The sequence below is a fragment of the Vicugna pacos genome, chromosome 34, assembly GCF_048564905.1.
Source record: "Vicugna pacos chromosome 34, VicPac4, whole genome shotgun sequence".
NCBI classification, from domain to species: Eukaryota; Metazoa; Chordata; class Mammalia; order Artiodactyla; family Camelidae; genus Vicugna; species Vicugna pacos.
The window spans coordinates 21,618,887-21,637,681 of NC_133020.1; the positions used below are offsets into that span (position 1 = coordinate 21,618,887).

General features: G+C 58.5%; 1 protein-coding gene across 3 annotated transcripts in view; it reads left to right on the plus strand.

Annotated features, from left to right (window-relative positions):
- Window positions 1-890: 890 nt before the first annotated feature.
- The window catches only part of CACNA1C (calcium voltage-gated channel subunit alpha1 C), a 360,468-nt gene continuing 342,563 nt past the window's right edge, over window positions 891-18,795 (plus strand). For 2 of the 3 annotated variants that reach the window (XM_072954552.1, XM_072954551.1), the window contains exon 1: window positions 16,221-17,017. In XM_072954552.1, coding sequence (XP_072810653.1) covers window positions 16,942-17,017 — 76 coding nt within the window. In that variant the 5' untranslated portion in view covers window positions 16,221-16,941. Of the gene's footprint in view, window positions 1,432-16,220; window positions 17,018-18,795 lie in introns of those variants that run through there. The other variant, XM_072954550.1, reaches the window with a different exon arrangement.

Genomic DNA, 18,795 nt, shown 5'->3' on the forward strand with positions numbered 1-18,795 from the left:
CCGAGGGGATGGACGGGCTCGCCCAGGGCGTGGGTGCAGGGGCCGGTGCTGGGGCTCTGCGGGCAGGAAGGTGGAGGAGCTGCAAGGGCCCCTGCCAGGGCTCAGGCAGCCCCGCTGTCAGGAGCCCGGGCCTGCAGGGGGTGCCATGGACCTTCATCGGCGGCCCGAGTGATGGGGAGAAAGGCTCGCCGCTCCGGGAAGGAGCGGCGCTCAATAGATTCCCGCCGGAGTGGCAGGAATAATTAAGGGAAGGTAAGGATAACCTAGCAGCACACGTGCTCGGCTGCCTCCGAGGAATTAAGAAGCCCCGGGTCTATTAATCTGCTCAGACATCTGGGCACCACTGCCTTGCCACGAGGCTCCGCCTCTCGGGCCCTCTCTCTCTGCCCTCGCCCCTGCCCACCCTCGCCTCTCCACGCCACTCGTGCAGCCGCTCCGATAGTCATGGATCGATCAGACCCAGGCGCGGGGGCACGGCTCGTCCTGCCGTTTTGCTCGGCGGCCCGAGCTGCAGACACTCTAGGTGGGCGGATCGGAGCCCCTCCTGGCATTGCGCGCCCGAGGCCTCGCCGGCCGCCGTGGGGGCCGGGGCGGGGCGCGAGGGGTGTGTCTGGGCGGCATGTGGGCCGAGGCGCGGGCGGCGGGGCGAGTGGGGGCCCAGGCCAGGCCCAAGTCGGCGCCGCGCGCCCCGCGCCGTGCGCCCGGCCCCGCGCGCCGCCGCCACATCTGGAAGCGTTCAGCGCGTCCGCCTGGGGCGCGCCGGGCGGGCGGGCGGGGCGGCGGGCCGCGGGGTGAGCGCCGCGCTCCGCGCTCCTGCCCGCGGCTCCCTCTCGCCGCCTCTGCAGAAACAGCTCCTGCCAGAGCGGCGCGCGGCGCGGCCCGGAGCGGCGGCGCCTTCCTGCCTCCTCGCCCTCGGGACTCGCTGGACCTTTGGGCAGAAAACGCGGAGCAGGGCCGGGGAGGACGCGCCGAGAGCGGGCGGAGACGGTTCGGGCCGGCGGCCGGCGGGCTCCTCCCGTCCTGGGGTCGGTGCTCCCCTCTCCCCCTCCCGCCTCCCGCTCAGCCTCTCCATTTATTTTTTCAAATGCTGTGGCCGCCAGAGGTGCGGTGCTGAATTCTTGGAAGGGGCCCGGATGTGCTGAGGATGCATTACAATTTCTCTGAAGGAGGCAGTAGTGGAAAGGATCAGTTTTGGGTGTTTGATGCCATAATGGGAATCAGGTAATCATCAGAAGGGAGGAAGAGATACTGCAGATCCACGGCTCCCTCGAATTTTGCACGGAAGCCGCCGGCCTCGGAGGAGGGATTAGCGCAGACCCGCCTGGGGGTGTTTGACATTCCTCTTTGTTGGCTTCGTCTCCTCCTAAAACAATTCTTGCTCCATGGTCAATGAGAACACGAGGATGTACATCCCAGAGGAAAACCACCAAGGTAAGGCTGGACCCTGCCGCCGCGCCTGCCAGCCTCACCGGCTCGCCCGCGCGCCCCGCGGCCCCGGCTGGTCCCCGCCGCGCGTCCTTCTCCCCGAGCAGCCGGGAGCCCGCGGGACCCGGGCCGAACCGCGCGGAGCCCGAGCGGAAAATCCCCGCCCCTCCCCCGCCCGCGCCCGCGGCCCCCGAGCCGTGCGTCCGGAGAAATGCCAGGCGAGGGGAAAAGTTCCCAAGTGCCTGCTCCGGCCTCGCTTGCTCGCGCTTGCCGGGAGAGCCCAGCGGCCCGGCCAGCGGCGCCCCGGCCCGGCGGGCCGGGGTCCTCGCCTCGCCCGGGGCGCGGCTGGGAGCGCGCGCGCGCACCCGCACCAGGACGGCCGGCGCCCCTGCTTGGCGCCCCTGCCCGGGCCGCGCGCTCCAGGTGGCGGGTGGCGGCCGGCGTGCCGCCGAGAGTCTGGGCGCCTCTCCTTTCCCCTCTGCCTCTCGCCCTCTCCCCGTGGCCGTCCCCCCATCTCTCTCTCTCTGTGCCCCTCTCCCCCGGCTCTCTACACCCACCCACCTCTCCGCTGCCACTGACCCCCAGCGCGCCCACGCCCCGTGTGTTCCTATTCGCACCCACATGTGGGCTAGCACCTGAGGTTGTCAGCGGTTAGGATTCGGGCGGTGTGTGGGCTCTGCTTTTTCAGGTTTTCAGGCAATAATAAAAGGGTGTGCCGAGCTCACGCAGCTCACAGTGTCGCCCAGTGTTTTCCCAGCACCTCCATCCTTGGCATCAAGTGTCTGCAGCTCCCCCTGCGAGGGGAAAAGGCTTTCCGGCAACTCCCCACTTCCTGGAAACTTTCTCCCTCACCGCCCCCGCCCCCCCCCATATTAACAAGTTATTATTTTTCGGCACTGCTGGGCAATTACGGTCAGGATGGAGTGTGGAGGGACAGTCCTGCTGGAGTGTGGCTGCCTCCGGCTTGGTCTCTGCTTCCCCCATGGCTTTCTCTGTCTCTGGCGCTTCCTTTTCTCCCTCCAGTTTCCCAGGCCTCCCTGTTTACACTCCTCCTTCTCACCTCTTCCTTCTCAATACCTGTCGCTGTGGGTCCTGCTGCTTCCTGGGCACTCCAGTGCTCCTGGGAGGACCGGCCTGGCGGAGGGGCAGCCCCCTGCCTCTTCTCTCCAGCCTCCTACTTCCTTTGCCCCCATCCCCACCGTTAGCAGACAAGCTCCTACCCTTTAGAGCCAGAGGCCGCCAGGCAGCCTCCCTGCCTGGTCTCCATCCGTCCTGAAACTGATTTCCAGCCTGGGTGGCAGTGAGGGGATTTTGGCCTCTTTTGGAGGAAAGAATTGTGTCAAGGGTCGTGGGTTCTAGAGTGAGTCGGGGCTTTGGAGTCACGGGGGCAGCTTCTGTCTCAGGATTTCTCCACCCTGTGCCCCACCCCTCACCTGCTCCCTGTACCCCTCCTGCTGGAGTAGTGGATGGATCAGGAGGGAGGCAAGGAGACACAAAAGAAAGGCTGATGTCTGTGAAGAGGGGGTGGGTCTCTCCCCTCCTGGCTCTCGGCTCAGTTCAGGCAGCCTTGAAGAGGAACCCCCGGGGGCTGCGTCCTCACTGCCACTGATGATGGCCGTGGACGGTGGTCACAATCATTGTTCACATGGTGATAATTTCAGACAGTCCACAAGGCCTCTCCATGCAGGACAAACCCTTCTTCACTCCTTCCTTCCCTCCTTTGGCCCCTTTGTACCCCAGCACCCCCTCCCCACACGTGAACGCAGGGAGCAGGCTACGTTCAGAGTAGGAGCCTTGGCGGGCCCTGGCGAGTCTGTGAGGAAGATGGAGGGAAAGGCAGAGAGTGAGCGCGGCCGGGAGCTCTGCCTGCCTTCCCCGCGGCACGCCAGCAAACGCTATGGCAACCTGAATTCCAGCTCTCTCCCTTCTTTGAGCTGCAGTGATTATATAATTCACGGGAGCAGTTTTGCCTCCTTTCCTGGATGCATTTTTCGGTGAAGGAGCACCAGGATCCCGTCTCCGCCCCCCCCCCCCCGTGGGCGTTCTGGGGGCGGGAGGGGAGGAGGGGGATGGAGGTGGGGAAGGGAGGACCTAGAAGAGCGGGAACATGTACCAGGAAGGGGCTGCTGGGCCTCCATAACTAAAGGGGTGAGGAAACCTAGCTGGGGGTCAGGGTTTCAGGGACAGCGGGGGGCGAGGAGCCAGTGAGCAGCTTGGATGGTGCGGACGAGAGCAGAGAGGGGAAGAAGGTGGCGACGGCGGGGGTTACATTCTTCTCCAGACAGACTCTGAGGCATTCATGCCTCGGCCCTTTCCCCCCAGCTTTTTCGTGGGGCGTGTGTGTTTTGTGTGTGTGTGTGTGTGTGTAGGGTCAGGGCATGGAGACCGGGGGTTGGCCGGTTGGAGCAGCCCACAGGTTCCCGAGGGCTGGCTCCTGACCTCGGGTTCAGGCTGGGAGCGACTCTCTGGCCTCTCCAGCCTCTCCTCACCTCCAGCACCCGGTCTGCTCTGGTCCCACGCCAGCCTCCCACTTTTCGGGGCTGATTTTCCATTGCAGGCTCCAGCTAGCAAATGAGTTTCTTAATAGTCAACCATTTAACAAATAAAACATCAGAATGTCCCTTATCTGCTGGAGACAAGGCAGAGGGGGAAACATGTTCCCAGACTGGAAGACACACTGTGCTTTTCTTTTCAAAGCACTACCAGCAACACAGCAGAGCCGCAATCAGCGTAATAAAGTAATGGTAGTGACGATCAGTGGTCAGAGGACACGGCTGCGTGCACCTCGCTGGTGCGGGCTGGAGGGAGTGTGACACTGGCCCCTCTTTCTTGGACTCCGCGTGGAGGAGGCCAGAGGAAGAGGGCTCCCGAGGTTCCAGATGCCATTCCTAGCGCTGTTCAGGTACTTTCCAGTGGGTCAGGACACTACACAATAGAATGCATTACAAGAATCAATTATTCATCATTTCCAGGGAGCACACGCTAACAGTATTTAAATGTGCACACACCCCCCCGAATAAGGGAAAGCTATTTTAAATAGATTACACAGAGCCCCGTGCCCTTTGGGGACCCGGTGGCAGCAGACAGGAGCCCTGGTGGTGCCCCCGGAGGCTTCTGGACCCCGTCAGTGCCTCGCGCTGGGTGAATGGTTCTCCACAGGTCGGTGCTGCGGGCACAGGGCTTTGCGAGGAGGTGGCGAGCTGCTGGCCCCTGGGTCTCGGTGATGACTTGGGACCCTTCCTTCAGTTTCCTCTGTGCCTTAAAGCTGCCCCAGGTGGGTTTTTCTGGGTGTAGGACGAATGTGGAAGGAGACCCAGGAGCAGCCTGGGTGGGGGTCTGAGACCCTGCTGACCTATTTTCCCACCACCCAGCACTGGCTCTGCTGTCCCCAGGGCCCTGGCCCAGGGTCAGCGCAGCCCCCAGACCAGAGCAGGTGTGGTTCCTGCCTCCTCCAGGAGGTGGCACCCCAGGGCCTGGGAGTCAGGACGGGCCCTGGCGGGGAGGGGACAGGGGCTCTGGAGGGCACGTCTTGCTGCTGGGACTCTTCCGTGTGCCTGTCCCAGGGCAGAGACCCCCACAGACCTGAGCACCCCGCACACACATGCCTGGGGGTCCCGGCCACCGCCAGCCCTCTCTCCAGTAGTGCACCCACCTTGGACTGCCCCCCCTCACCCCGGCCCTCCGCTGTCCTGCAGTGCGGGCAGCGTCCCGCCCAGCTGCACTTGTGACGGCCGTTCCTCCCTGGCGACCACCGTGTCTGGTGACCCGAGGGGCCGGAGGTCCCAGGCCAGGGTGGGGCTGGCCTGAAGCGCGGGGGCTGGAAGCCTGGTCTGTCACGTGGCAGACCTCGTCATCTCAGAGGCGAGAGGACGTGTCCCTAACTTTATTGGGGGGAGAGCACAGAGCAGCTGGGCGCACGTCACAGCCGGTCTCTGCTGACGAGCCTGGCTGGCGGCCGGGTCGCGGCAGAAGCGCGCGGGAGACCCAGGTGGGTGGGAGGGAGCTGAGGTTTGTTCTGAGTTTCGGTGGTTTCCCAGCTCCCGGTGTTTTCTGTCCTCTCTTTGCTCGGGGCTCTCCGTCGCTGGGATGAGTTCCCGGGGGTCTGAGGACCCTGGCTGCCACGCTGAGGGTGGTGGGGAGCTGCTGCAGGCCCTTCCTGCTGTGTCCAGCTGTCTGTCACACAGAGGTGACCTGTCCACCGGTGGGGCCCCCTGTTCCTCACAGGGACTCTGGAATCAGTGCCTGACACTCGAAATCAGGAGACAATTTTATTTTCCAATCTGGACCAGACGGAGCTGATAGATTGTTCGGGGAAACACCTGGAGATGAACAAGACTCATGAGCGAGAGAGTCACGCTGGTTCAGTCTGTTTCTGGACCCGTCCTCACTGTCGCCTCAGCTGAGGGTGGGCTCTGAGGAGGAGGGCGCGGGAACGGCTCTGCCAAGTACCAGGTGCTAAGTGTTCAGTGACGTAAGTGCCAAACATCCTGATAATGAAACAGCACTCCAGCCATGGCTGTCATTATTGAGATAATTCGGTAAACACCTGTTTACCGGAACCTCGGGGTCAGATACCGTGCAAAGCAAGTTGAAGTGACCGGGTCCCTCTGGGACGACGGAGTGCTCGCAGCGCAGTTCCAAGGCCGGGTGCTGGGACACCCCGCCCCACCCTGCCCCAAGGCCATCGTGGGACAAACTGAAGGAGGCGGGTCCAGGGCTCGGGTCCCAGGGGTGGTGTCGGGGCTCAGAGCCGGACCTGGACCCGGGCAAACACGGCCGCCTGCATACACCCCGCCAGCCCCGGTCCCTCCCCTCCACCGCCTTCTCTGAGGCAGCTGCTTTGGGCAGGAAGGGGCTGAGGGTGCCAGGAGCCTGGGGACCTTGGGGCCTCTCTGCGTTCTAGGTGTGGGCACTGTGGGGCCGGACCCGGGAGGGCAGAGCTGTGCGGGGGCCGGGCCTCTGGGGGCCGCAGGAGAGCCCAGCTCCCGGGGGGTGTCTGGGGGAGGATCTGGGGCATAGTTACTGCTCGTGGACCTGAACTGATTGAAGTGGGGGTCTGAGGGTCAGAAGCAGCGCAGTTGGGCCTGCAGCTCAGGAGGCAAACACGTTGAAGAGGCCTCGCCTCCCAGACCCCCAGGGAGCCAAGGGGACAGTTGATCTGGTTTGAACAGAGGCAACGCAGGGGCTGCGGCCAGAACCCCAGACCCACAGCCCTTCCCCCAGAGCCCGGCCAGCTCTCCGCAACACGGCCGCCTCACGACAGCCTCTGGTGCCGTACCGCGCATGTGTGTGTGTGTGCGCGCGCGTGTGTGAGTGAGTGTGCGGGGGGGGGGGGCGGCCCTAGACCACGCCCTCTGAGGGCTGTCAGGCAGACAGGATAAACGCACGTCTCTTTGGGAGCTCACTTTCTAGGATCAGAACGTTTTGTGGGTGAAGGAACCTCAGGTACAAGCTATTTCTGAGACACTCGATTTGGAGACAGGGTCTGGGGGCTCTCTCACTGGAAAGGCTTAGACATTTCTTAGTCCTCAGAGTCAAAGTTCATACGTGTCCGCAAGAAACTCCCACAAAACTCAGATCCCTGGTCCGTCCGCAGACGGACGCACCTCCAAGCCTCTTCATTTGCTGGCTTCCTTGCTGCGCCCTGGGGCGGAGGCCAGGCTGTGCTGTCGGGGTCCCTTGGTGAGGGCTTGGGGCTCGTTTGTGGACTGGCCGGCTTGGCTGCCGGCCGGCCGGCCTGGCGAGAGGCACAGGCCGGAACCACAGGGCAGGGTGGGAGCTGTGGCGGGCAGGCTGCCGCTGCTGGAGCCCACTGAGCTGGAGGTCAGGGCCCCTGCTTCCCGGTTGGGGATGCAGCCCTAGGACCCCCGCTCTTCCCGGGAGACATTTAAGTTAGGAGAGGTTAAACTCCGCACGGGAGGGCATCCCCTCGGGCCTGCCTCTGACTTTTCCACCACCCCCAGGGCCGTCGTGGTCTGGCGTGAGGCTCCCAGAACCCGGAAGGCCTTTGGGCTGACCTGGTCTCTAGCTTACAGACCAGGAATGAGCCCGACTCACCCTCAGAAGTGTGGCCTCTGAGGTCCCCGGAGGAAGCCACCATCTCAGAGCACAGTGTTGCTGTAATTTCATGAAATATTCAAGCTCGCATTTGCCAACAGGGGTTTCCTTTCATTCACTCGGCCATGCCTGGTGCCGCCCGCTAGAACCTCACTGAAAGGAAAATAGAATAATCCTGTCTCCTGTCCTTTGGAGAAGCGAGCCAAAGCCCAGACAGTAAATGAATGTTCCTCTCTGCTTTGCCTGTGGGCAGGAATGTTGAGAAATGTTGACTTGATTACTCAATTAAGCTCTACTTACTTTGTAACCATTGTGTCATGTTCAGTCATTTATATATATTTTTTCCTTCCAAAATCATCCATGTTGGGCTAAAACCTTGCAGAGATGTCAGTTAGCAAAAGGAGAAGAAAGAGAAAAACACAAGTAAGGAAGGCTGCCCCCAGAAAGTGACGTGGGCCACACCCTTTGACTCGGGGTCTTTCTCTGAGTCCTGACGGCGTCAGCTCTGATGGTTTCATCTGTAAGACGGAGACAGTAGCCCTCAGGCCATTGGCCTCATTGGGCAGCCTGAGGCTCCGAGCAGGGGGACGGGACGTCACCGTGCGTGAGGACGGCAGCTTTCTTAGTGGAGGACAAGATGCCGGAGTTTGGGAAAGTTATGCTCCGAAACAACTTCCAAAGCATCCAGACAGTTTTGTAGGTGGCGATGGATAGATGGCATTATTCAAAATTCCAGGGATGGGGATGTGAAGTGGAGAGAGACAGAGTGGGTTTGGCTGATACTGAGTAATCAGAAGAAGGAAAACCTGTCGGGAGAGGCCTGGTGTTTTGATTTTCCTTGATAAGCGTCGACCACCCCGAGCCAGTGGGATCCCGGGATGGTGGGACCGTCTGGACCTGGGGGGCGGGGCTTCCCCAGCCTGGCGGCGGCCCACCTGCCATGACCACAGTCCCACAGCCACGGCACCGGGCTCCTGCCTGCCGCCCACGCTCCACGGTTCTGCCTTCCAGCCCGGCCAGGAGTCCTCTGAGGGTCCCAATATTTAAAGATAGGGCCACGGAGAGCAGGAAGGTTACTGCCTGGACAGAAAAACATGTCTTCTCTTTCCAACACGAATTCCCCAAACCTAAACAGCGCTCCTCGGTACAGGAGGACAGACTGCCTGGCAATGAAAACTTTGCTTCAGTGTAAACCTCGGCTTCAGAAAATAAACTCATTTAAAAAATATATATATATAGCAAAAGTGCTGGAGGTTTGTAGATGGAAGGAGCGGTTCCGTACAGAGTCTGGAGACACTTCTCAAAATAGGAGAGGGCTTGAATGTCACATCTTAAGTGACAGGCTAGCCTTTAGCTTCCCAAAGCAAAACTAATCTCGTCCTCAGAAAGGGTGCTGGGAGAGGAGAGGTTCAGTTGGCGCCTTGCTTCCCCCACCCCACCTGCACCCCCGCCTCTGGTCCTGTGATCTGCGGGGCCATCCATGTGCTCAGCTTTAGCTGTAAAAATAACCTGTATTGCAGCGGAACACCCGCCGTCTGCTGTTTGTGGAACGGGGCAGGATCAGAGCGCCACTTATCGAGTGGGACGTCACCCACTTGGTGTCGTTTCGTCCTGACACCCATCCTGGGGGTGGGCATTAATGACATTTTTCACATGAGGAAACGTAGGACCCGAGGGCTTGAGGAACATGGCCAAGGTCACCTGGACGGCGCTGGAGCGGGAATTACACGCAGGTCGGTCAGACTTTCCGAGCATGTGTTCTTGGTGTCCTCTCTCTGCGTGGTGCCGAGGGAGAGCGACCTCGAGCCAGCCTCGCGGGACCGGCTTGGGTGGCTCTGTGGTGGCTCCACACCTGTCCCTCGCCGTCCGCTTCCCGAGCTGTTTGTTGGTTTGTTCCCGAGGTTCCTGCCTGGGCCTTCTGATCCCTGTGCAGACCTTCAAGGGGGACCTCAATCTGTCCAGTCTTGCCTTGGAGATGACCGTGTCGGGGCGTGGCCGGCCCCACCACGTTCTTGGAGAGTCTGCCCCGTAACCTCCTCCGGGAGAATGGGCGCTCTCAGCCCTGCAAGACTCTGACGCGTCTGGGGACAGCTGAGCCCCTGGACTGCACTTGCTTATCTTTAGAGAACGTCTCTGTGGAGACGTTATCCACTTACTGGAAAAGATACCTTGCCATACCTTTCAAGTGCACAGTTCGGTGATTTTCAGCGTGTTTGTAGGGTTGTGCCACCATCACCGCTGTCCGGTGCCTGCACACAGTCATCCCCCCTCACTGGCAGTCCACTGCCCCTCCGGCCCCTGCAGCCACATCTGACTGTGGATTCTCAGGTGTCCTTGACGGTGAGGGTAGTTTCGTCATTGGGCGCACCCGTGTCGTCCCCTGTGGGCTGCACATCCCCTGCATTCAGATCAAGGCTTGTCATGACGATCCACATGACCAGTGGCCCATGTGACCAGTGGTCCACAGGACCAGTGGCCCACGTGGTACAGGATGCAGCTGAAGGGAAGCCCATGAGGTTGGTCAGGGACCCGGGTGTCGTTTGGAGGTGAGATCAAGTGCTTTCAGTTACGTGAAAAGTGGTTTTAAGGTTTATTTCCTCTCACCGTCTCTCCCTGAAGCTAAGTCTGTAAGCCACACCTACGGACAGCTGAAGATGTGAGCTATGACTCTTTTTTAAATTGAAGTATGGTTGATTGGCAGCGTTGTGTTAGCTTCAGGGGCGCAGTACAGTGATTCCGTCAGGTCTGTGTGTGTATATGTTCTTCTCCATTACAGGTTATTACAAGGTATTGAATGTAGTTCCCTGCGCTCGACAGAAGACCTTGTTTATTTTATCTATAGTAGTTTGTACCTGCTAATCCCAAACTCCTGCTTTACCCCTCCCTCTCCTTTCCCCTTCCGTAACCACAGTTTTTTCCCTACATCAGTGAGTCTATTTCTACTTTGTAAATAAGTTCATTTGTATCTTTTTTTGATTCCATGTATAAGTGATATCATATGATAATTGTCTTTGTCTGACTTACTTCGCTTTGCGTGACAATCTCTAGCTCCATCCATGTTGCTGTAAATGGCATTATTTCATTCTTTTTTATGGCGGAGTAATATTCCATCCCACATATATACCATTGTATGTATATATACCATATCTTCTTTATCTTCTTCAATTATTACCTTTTTAAAAACTTTTATTATAAAATGCTGTCACGAAATTTTCCATTTTAACCATTCTTAAGTATACAATTCAGTGGCATTAAGTATATTCACAGTGTTGACCAACCACCACCGCACTATTTCCAGACCTCTTTCTTTACTCCAAACAGAAACTCTGCAACCTCAAAGTAATGACTCCCCATTCCTCCCTCTCCCCAGCTTCCAGTAACACCTAATCTACTTTCCGTCTCTGAGTTTGCCCATTCTAGGTGCTTCATATAAGTAGAATCATACAGTATTTGTCCTTCTGTGTCTGGCTTGTTTCGCTTTGCACAGTGTTTTCAGGTTTCCTCTGTGTTGTGTCATGGGTGTCAGAACTTCATTCTTTTTCGTTGTTGAATAATATTCCATTGTGTGAACCAACCACATTCTGCTTATCTGTCCATCGACTGATGGACACGTGGGCTGTTTCCACCTTTTGGCTGCTGGGAATAATGCTCCTGTGGATATTAGCACATGGGTGTCTGTTTGAGCCCTTGTTTCCTGTTCTTTAGGGTGTATTCCTAGGCGTGGAATTGCTGGTTTTTTAGTTATGAGAGCCCCTTGCCTTGCGTTGGAATCCGGTGTGGATGGGGATATGGTGTTAGGAAAATCCATGGTGGCAGTAATGAGGTCTTCTCTGAGCTCCTGGTGCCTGTATCTGAATTTTAACTCTAATCAGGTGTTTAACAACCCAGCAGCTGCCGTCTGATGAGCAGTGGCTGATGCAGCCTCTGCTCCAAAGATACTGAAGGTCTCCACCTTCAGTCCTCCAAGTTCAGTCCTCACCTTCCTGCCGACACATTTAGTTCAATCCAACTGCTAGTAAAGCCCCTCTCTTGGGCTCCGCCTTCCCGTCCCCTCCCTGGTCCTGCTCACAGGTGTGTCTGGGCGTCTGTCCAGAGCTGCAGCGTTGCCCTGCGTCTCTCCAAGGTCGAGCCTCTGTCACCACGCTGGGCTGCCCAGACCTCCCGGGGATCCAGGCTGCACTCCAGAGGGGATTACAGTGGCTCAGATGTCATGTTTGGTCTGCAGTGGATGAGATCCTGTGACTCTTTTTCAGTTATTTAAAAGGCAAACATTTTGACCTGTGCCCAGCTGTCTGAAAGACCAGGAGGTACGGAGCCTTTTTTCAGGATAAATTGACTGTGAAATGCCCTGAAAATGGGGACACTCATGCCAGTTGTGATGAAAACAACCCTAAGCTGGTCCTCCCCTCCCAGAATGGGGACGACGCTCACCCTCACCATGCTATGAGCATCTGCCTGTGAGGCGGGCTGCTCACAAGGTCTCTGGACTCCAGGAGGCCTTCTGCGTTACAGCCCCTGAGTTATCCCTCCCTTTGGGGAGCGTGCAGTCTAGCAGGGGCTCAGATGGACACACGGACACCCATGACGGTGGCAACGGGCAGAACGCACCTGATGTTACAAGGAGGGAAGATGAAAGGCTGCAGGTTGAAGAAGGAGGCGATGTGGTCAGGCGAGCAAATGGAGACAGGCTATGTGACGGCCGGCTGGACTGAGGTCGAGGAGGAGGGGCGCATCCCCAGTAGAAATGATGGACTGACAGGCGTGTGCACTGGATTTTAGAGGGTAGCGAGTTGAGTCTGACTAGCGCACAGGTCGCGCGGGAGAAGTGGAGACAAGGCAGGAAAGGGGAGCAGGTGTTCGCATCGTGTTCCGTTGGCAGCAGGATGCTGGCTGGAGTGTTCGAGCAACGGAATGGTGTGACCGCAGCCACTCTTCCAGAAGGTCAGGTTGAACGGGGGCGCTAAGGCGACAGGCGGGGGCACTTCCGGTGCTGCCATCACAGTCCAGGCGGGAGAGGGAAGGACTTCTCAACAAAAGCTAGAAGGCAAGGAAGCCCGCTGTCTAGGTGGGCGGGGCTGTCTGGGTGGGGAGGACTGTCTGGGTGGGTGGGGCTGTCTGGGTGGGGAGGACTGTCTGGGTGGGCGGGGCTGTCTGGGTGGGGAGGGCTGTCTGGGTGGGCGGGGCTGTCTGGGTGGGGAGGGCTGTCTGGGTGGGTGGGGCTGTCTGGGAGGAAGGGTAGGGGGCGGATTTGGAGAGCTGATGGAGGTTACTCAGCATACACACAGAATTAGAGTGCATTTAAGGTGATATTTGAAGCTGTGGAAATGGATGGAATTACTTGGGAGAGAGAACAGAGGGGAGGGGGATGACGTAGGACTGAGGAAGGAGCCTCGTGTTTAAAGGTCAGGAAGCAGGTGAAACAGCAGACAGAGCCAAGGGGTCAGGGAGGTGGAGGAGGGCCTTACTGCTGCAAGGTCCTGGAGCGCCGGGGTCCTCGCTGTCAGCACCATCGGATGGGGTGGTGGGAGGGGAGACGGGGCCTGGGCGCAGCCCCCTGGATTTGACGGCGTGGTTCATCGGGGACCTTGCGGGACGGTTCGGGTGACTGCTGAGCGTGCAGGGTGGACTGCTCTTCCAGGAATTTTGACTGTGAGTGAAAACAGAGGAGATGGATTTGTCGGCAGGGGAAAGACTGGAAATGAAGGGGCCCTATTGATGAAGACCTGGATGAAGGCAGCAGGCTGGGGATCGGGACAGGAGGGGAAGGGTGACCCCTAGCTGAGGAGTGGGGTTCTGTCCCCAGAAACAGACCTGAGCAGGTGAGTGAGGATGAAGAGCCTTGGGTGGTACTGAGGGGGTGGGGCGTGAGGCAAAGACCAGATACTGAGGTATTCGGGGCCTCAGGGAGGAGAGACCTGCCTCTGGTGTTCCCGCCCCATCCCTCACGCTCCGACCCCGCGAGCAGAGCTTCCCAGCCTGGGATGTGGGCTCTCTGCAGAACTGGCCAGCCTTCCCGAAGTGTTAAGCCCTGTGATTCTACAGCCTTATAATTATGTCAGAATATCACGTTTCTGAGAACAGAGCATTTTGATTTTTAAAATATCTTCCCCTCCCTTGTAACCCCACGACAGAAATGTGACCAATCACTGGGAAGTCTCACGTCTGATCCCATTTGAGCTTTGCCATGCCTGGATTTCCCTGCAATTGAGACAAATACCCTGAATGTTTAATGAAAAGACAGCCACCCTCTTTGAGTGCTGTGAGAACATCCCCTGCTGGTGGCACTGAGTTTACTGCTGGTCCAGGAGGAGTTAAGGACCAGGAGGTGCCCCTCGGCTTGCCCCGGCCCTGTCCTGCGTGCTGGGACTCTGGTTGTGAGGGCAGGGGCATGGGCTGGAAGGCCTTTCCTGGAGGCAGGAGGGGTGGGGTTGCAGAGCCGGGGAGGCTGGGCCCCTGCACTTCAGCCCAACTGTCCCTGCTTGCCCATCGGGTGAAATGCGAAGACAGACCCAGGCCCCAAGTCCGGAGTCTCTTCTCCAGCTGCTGTACCCACCCGCCACCTCTTCCACTTCAGATGGACCTGACTTTTGGGTGGGATAACTCGGGGAAGGCGAGGCCTTTGCCTGGAAGCCACTTTTGTTGCCGTTTTTGGCTGGAGAAACAGCCCAGGTGCTGTCGGCCTGCCCAGAAGTGACGTTCTGCGATGGCCCCTGGGGACTGGCTCCATGACACCTGGGGTGGCCCCATCTGGATTTCTGCCTGCAGAGCTTGGCCTTATTCCCCGGAGCCTGGAGGGCACTGCTGACCTCCACCCGGTATCTTGCCAGGTCTGGCCGGTGGGGTGCTCTGGTTCCCACCCCCAACTCCAGGGAGACCTGGGCAGAGTGTCAGCTGTGTCTCTCCAGATGACGGGGCCCAGGCACGGACCTTTGGAGCTTGACTTGGCTGTGGTAGAGTGGAGGAGGAGGGAGGAAACTCTCCAAGAGAAAATGACCAGAACCAAGTGCCCTTGAGGTGGGGGAAGGGACGGAGCGGGCCTGCATCCCGAGAGACGGACACGGCTCTTCTCGGGACAGGCACAGACACCCCGGCATGGAGCCTCCTTCACGCGCACCTGGCCGTGGATGGGCCAGGCCTTGCCTCCTGCGTGGTTACAGTTGCGTCGTGGTCTGTTTGAAAGGATAAAATGATCAAATGGCAGAGGACAGAATGGCAGTAAAGGTCTCTGCTCGTGTGTGCAGGCCCAGAAGTAACCGAACAGAAACTAAACCAGAGACACTTAGGGAGGGGTTCCTTTGCCACTCGGGGCCGAATGCTTACAAGTTCCCTGACAAGGCTCTGCCTGTGGTGTGCACTCGTGTACGTGAGAAGCAGCAGGCAGCAGAGGGAGTGGTGGACGTTCCCTGAGACCCCTGGCAGATGGCGGGCCGGCCGGCTGCAGGCGTCCGGGCGCCGGGTGACCCGTGCGTAGGTGACCTCTGCCTCTTGCTCTGGCATTTTGTTGAATCACTCACCTTCCCCTTGTCCGAGGACCTGTGTCCAGTTCTCCCATCCCCCGATTAAGAATCTATTTATCCTTTTCAACCCATTTGTCAGTGACCACAACTTGAATATTGCAAGGGAATTACTCGAAAGACAGCAGGAGAAACCTGTGTGTACGGTCAGTGCACGGGGAGATGGCGGTGTAGACGCCAGCGCTTAAGAAGCCGGTCTGACCTCAGCTTTCCGCCGGAAGGAATGTCCTGGGGGAGGGCAGGGAGTGTGGAACAGCCCTGCCCTGTGATTTTAAAAAAAGCAGTGAAGAGGCTCTGGGTGTTCAAGGCCTGGGGGCGCCCTGCATCTCCTTAGCCGGTGTGCGAGTGATGGGGGGCTCGGACTGGGGTGCTCTGTCTTCCACGCAGTGTGTGTGACTGAGAAGACACACCCCCGTCTAGGAAACTTTTTGTGAAGAACGGTTATGGCGTCCTGCATCCCTTCCCTTCCCTCGGGATTTCTTTCCTTAGCACAGGAGCACGTGTTTGTGGTGGGGGGCCGCAGTCTGTGGCGGGCCCTCCCCGTCCTTCGGCAATTTGAAGATACCCCGCTGTTTTCTGGCCTTCGCCGGTGCTGGCGAGAAGCCTGCTGTAAGCCCTGCTCGTAGCTCTGACTTTTGAAACACACCCACTTCATCTTCAGTCTTGGGCAGTTCCACAGTGTTGTGTTAATGCCCTGACTTTTAAAAAAAACCTCGCTTGTGACTTGGTGGGTACTTCAGTCTGAGGATTCATTTCATCGCAAGTTCTAGGAAATCCTCAGTCATTTTCGAATATTGCTCTTCCCCCAGTCGTGCTGTTTTATTCTTCTGAAACTCCTACTAAAACATGTATCCATCTTTCTCATTTTACCCTTTCTCTTAAATGCTCTTTCATGTCCGTTATTTCATTATCACACGTACACGGAAGGGCTTATTATAAACATACCCCTGCCCCACTTGTGAAATAATTCTCCCTGGAGCTGCTCGTTTAGTAAAACTGTACTTCTGAGGGGAGACTCTCAGGGCCCCGTGTGACGTGATGAGGCTGGAGGGTTTCCCTCCTTTAACTGTCACCGGAGGGTCGCCAGTCTGTCCTCCGGGATTTGCTTGTTCAGAGTGTTTTAAACTTGCAGGATGTTAGCGAGGTTCCTTTGTTTTGAGGTCACAGGTAGACAGGCTGTGCTGGGTGAGCGTTACAACGTGTACCTGTGCATTCGGTGTCTGTTAGGTACAGCAGGTACGTGAGGCACAGACCAGGTGAGTCATGGTGGCTTGCTGTTCTGTCTTCTCTGAGGGACGGACTGTCAGTCAATCAGTCAGTCAGTGTGTGGTGAGTGCCTCCGTGCGCTGGCGCCGTGGCAGCCGCCTGACGGCAGCACAAACACAGAACGGACACCGAGAGCCGAGTGCCACGCGTCCGCTGGGTCCCAGAGGCCCAGGGAGGAAGCGGCGGCGAGGATGGCTGTCCACCCTGCCCGGGGCTCCGGGGGGCCTCTGGCCGAGTCACCTGGGCCTGCTCAGCGGCGGCCGCACACTCGCTCGAGGAGGGAGCAGGCTCCCTGGACTCTGGACGTCTCGCTCAGCTTCCCCAGAGCCCCACCGTGCGGACGGCGCGCCGGCCCCGTTGAGGACCTCCTTGAACAGAAGCTGGGCCGGGAGTGGAGCGGCCCGGGGATGGGGGCAAACCGGTGTGAACGAAGACGCGGGCGCTGAGTCGCTGTGTCTGGTCACTGGGCTCCTCTCTGCCGGCCATCTTCCCCCCGTGCTCCTGCCGGCTGTGGGACCTACCCAGACTCAGCGCTCCCCTCCCTTGTAAGTCGTGCCCAGGATCCCGCAGGGTTGGGCAGCGCAGTCCCCACACCAGCTGGCAGTCGTGGGGCAGAGAGGTGAGGGCTGCTGCCCCGGAGGCCGGGAGTCTCGAGGGCGCGGAGAAGGTTCCTTCAGAGATGCGGCGAAGACCTCCCACGGGAGGACCCTGCTCGGAGGGAGGCTGGAATCAACTCTTTGCACTTCTGTGTAAATGTAAGTCATTTTGTGTTCTCTCTGACGTCTTTGCTGATCAGCCTTTTGTCTCATTGCAAAGTGAAAGGCTGTGTCTTTCTTTCCAGGAATTCCAGGCATCAGCAAGTTCAGGAGGAATTAGTAAGACTAAAATCGTTGAGCCTGTGGCTTCCCTTTAAATCAGGCAAAGGATGGTCCAGCCGAAGGTGACAAGTAGGTCTGAGGTCGTGTGTGGCGCCTGCAGGGCTGCAGCCTGAGCGCAGGGCAGAGTGCGGGGACTGACTGGTGATGTCTGCCCCGGGCTCGGGCTGGAGGGAAGGTGTGTGGCACACCTACTATCTTGGCCACGCCTGGGAGAGACAGACAGGTGGTCAGGCCTAGTTAATACAGCCGGGTGATCCAGTCAGTTCTGTCAAACAAAGCCAGTTCAGTGAAAAACAATCAGTTGAAGTTTGTGTTTGGTATAATGTAGGGGAAAAAAGGGGAAAAAAAGTACCCATTTTATAAATTCTGATTTTCACGTTTGTTCAGCTAGGCTGGTAAGTCACGGGTACGCTTTAAAAGGTGGGTCACACCCGAGAGCTTGTGACCTCCGGTCTGACTTTCCTCGTGGGGTCACTAGGAGGTACTTCATGTTTTCATTTTACCGTCTTTCTAAATGTTTTTCGAAACGTTTCACACCTCATGCCTCGTTTTGTTCTCACTCGATCCCCGGGCAGAGGTGGTCTGACTGGTCGTCCCGAGCGGGCGAGGGCTTGGCCCCGTCCCCAGCACCTTCCTTTGTTCCGTGGACTTTCTGAGTCTCCTCTGGGTCTGGAGGAGACTTGCATCCAGTCGATTCCCGTTGCTCTGCTCCCTCGGGGGCCGGAGCCTGGGAGCCGGTGCGAGACTCAGGATAGTGTCCACGCTGGCAGGAGAGGCTGCCTGTGCCCACAGGCCGCTGCATTAGACCCCACTGCTTCGAGAAAATATTCGGGGTTATAGGCTGGAAAGTTTTGTCTGGAAGGGAACACAGCGCACAGGCACCCGCACCCTGGAGTCGTCAGCTGGTGTCTGAGTCACCCCTCACCACCTCCCGGCGCCCGCCGGCCTCCTGGTCCACCTACAGTGGCCTGAGCTTGGCCGTATTTGGCTTTCTCGAGCTGGTTGGCTTTGGAAGTGCCTTTCAACCTGCCAACACCCAAGGGGGGACCCAGATCGAGCTGTGTGTTTAAATGGCAGGCGGTGGGGGGAGCTGGCATGGAGACATCCAGGGACATGAGGCCGTGACTTAACATAAATCAGCTCCTGGCTGTGCATTCCTTCGGCTGTAAACAGTTCAGCGTCATGATGGCCGATGTCTTCTCTCCCTGCCCCCCTCCAGCCCGGGCCTCCAGGCCTCGTTTCTACAGCCAGGGGTCTCTCCCTCGCTCCCTGTGGCTCGCGGCGGAGTGCGTCCCATGCACTGTCTCATGGACTCCTCACCTCCAGCTCGTGACATAGGAACTCCGCTCATCCCCATATAACAGGAGAGAAAACAGAGGCTCAGAGGGCTTAAGGCATTGGCCTAAGGCCACACAGCCAGTAGGTGGAGGAGCTGGAATTCTGAGCCCTTGCTCTGGGAAAGCTGGGCTGTGATCGTGTTGCTTCTCTTCTATTCTGGAGAGTTTGTTGTTGGGCTTTGAGAGTCTTCTTGGTAGCTTATGCTCGTGGGTCTGCCCAGACCACCCCAGCAGGAGGAGACTGTCACCTGGGCCGTGCGTCAGCGCGAAGGCCTCATCCAGACCTCAGATTCCGGACGGCAGGACCCAGGGTCCGAG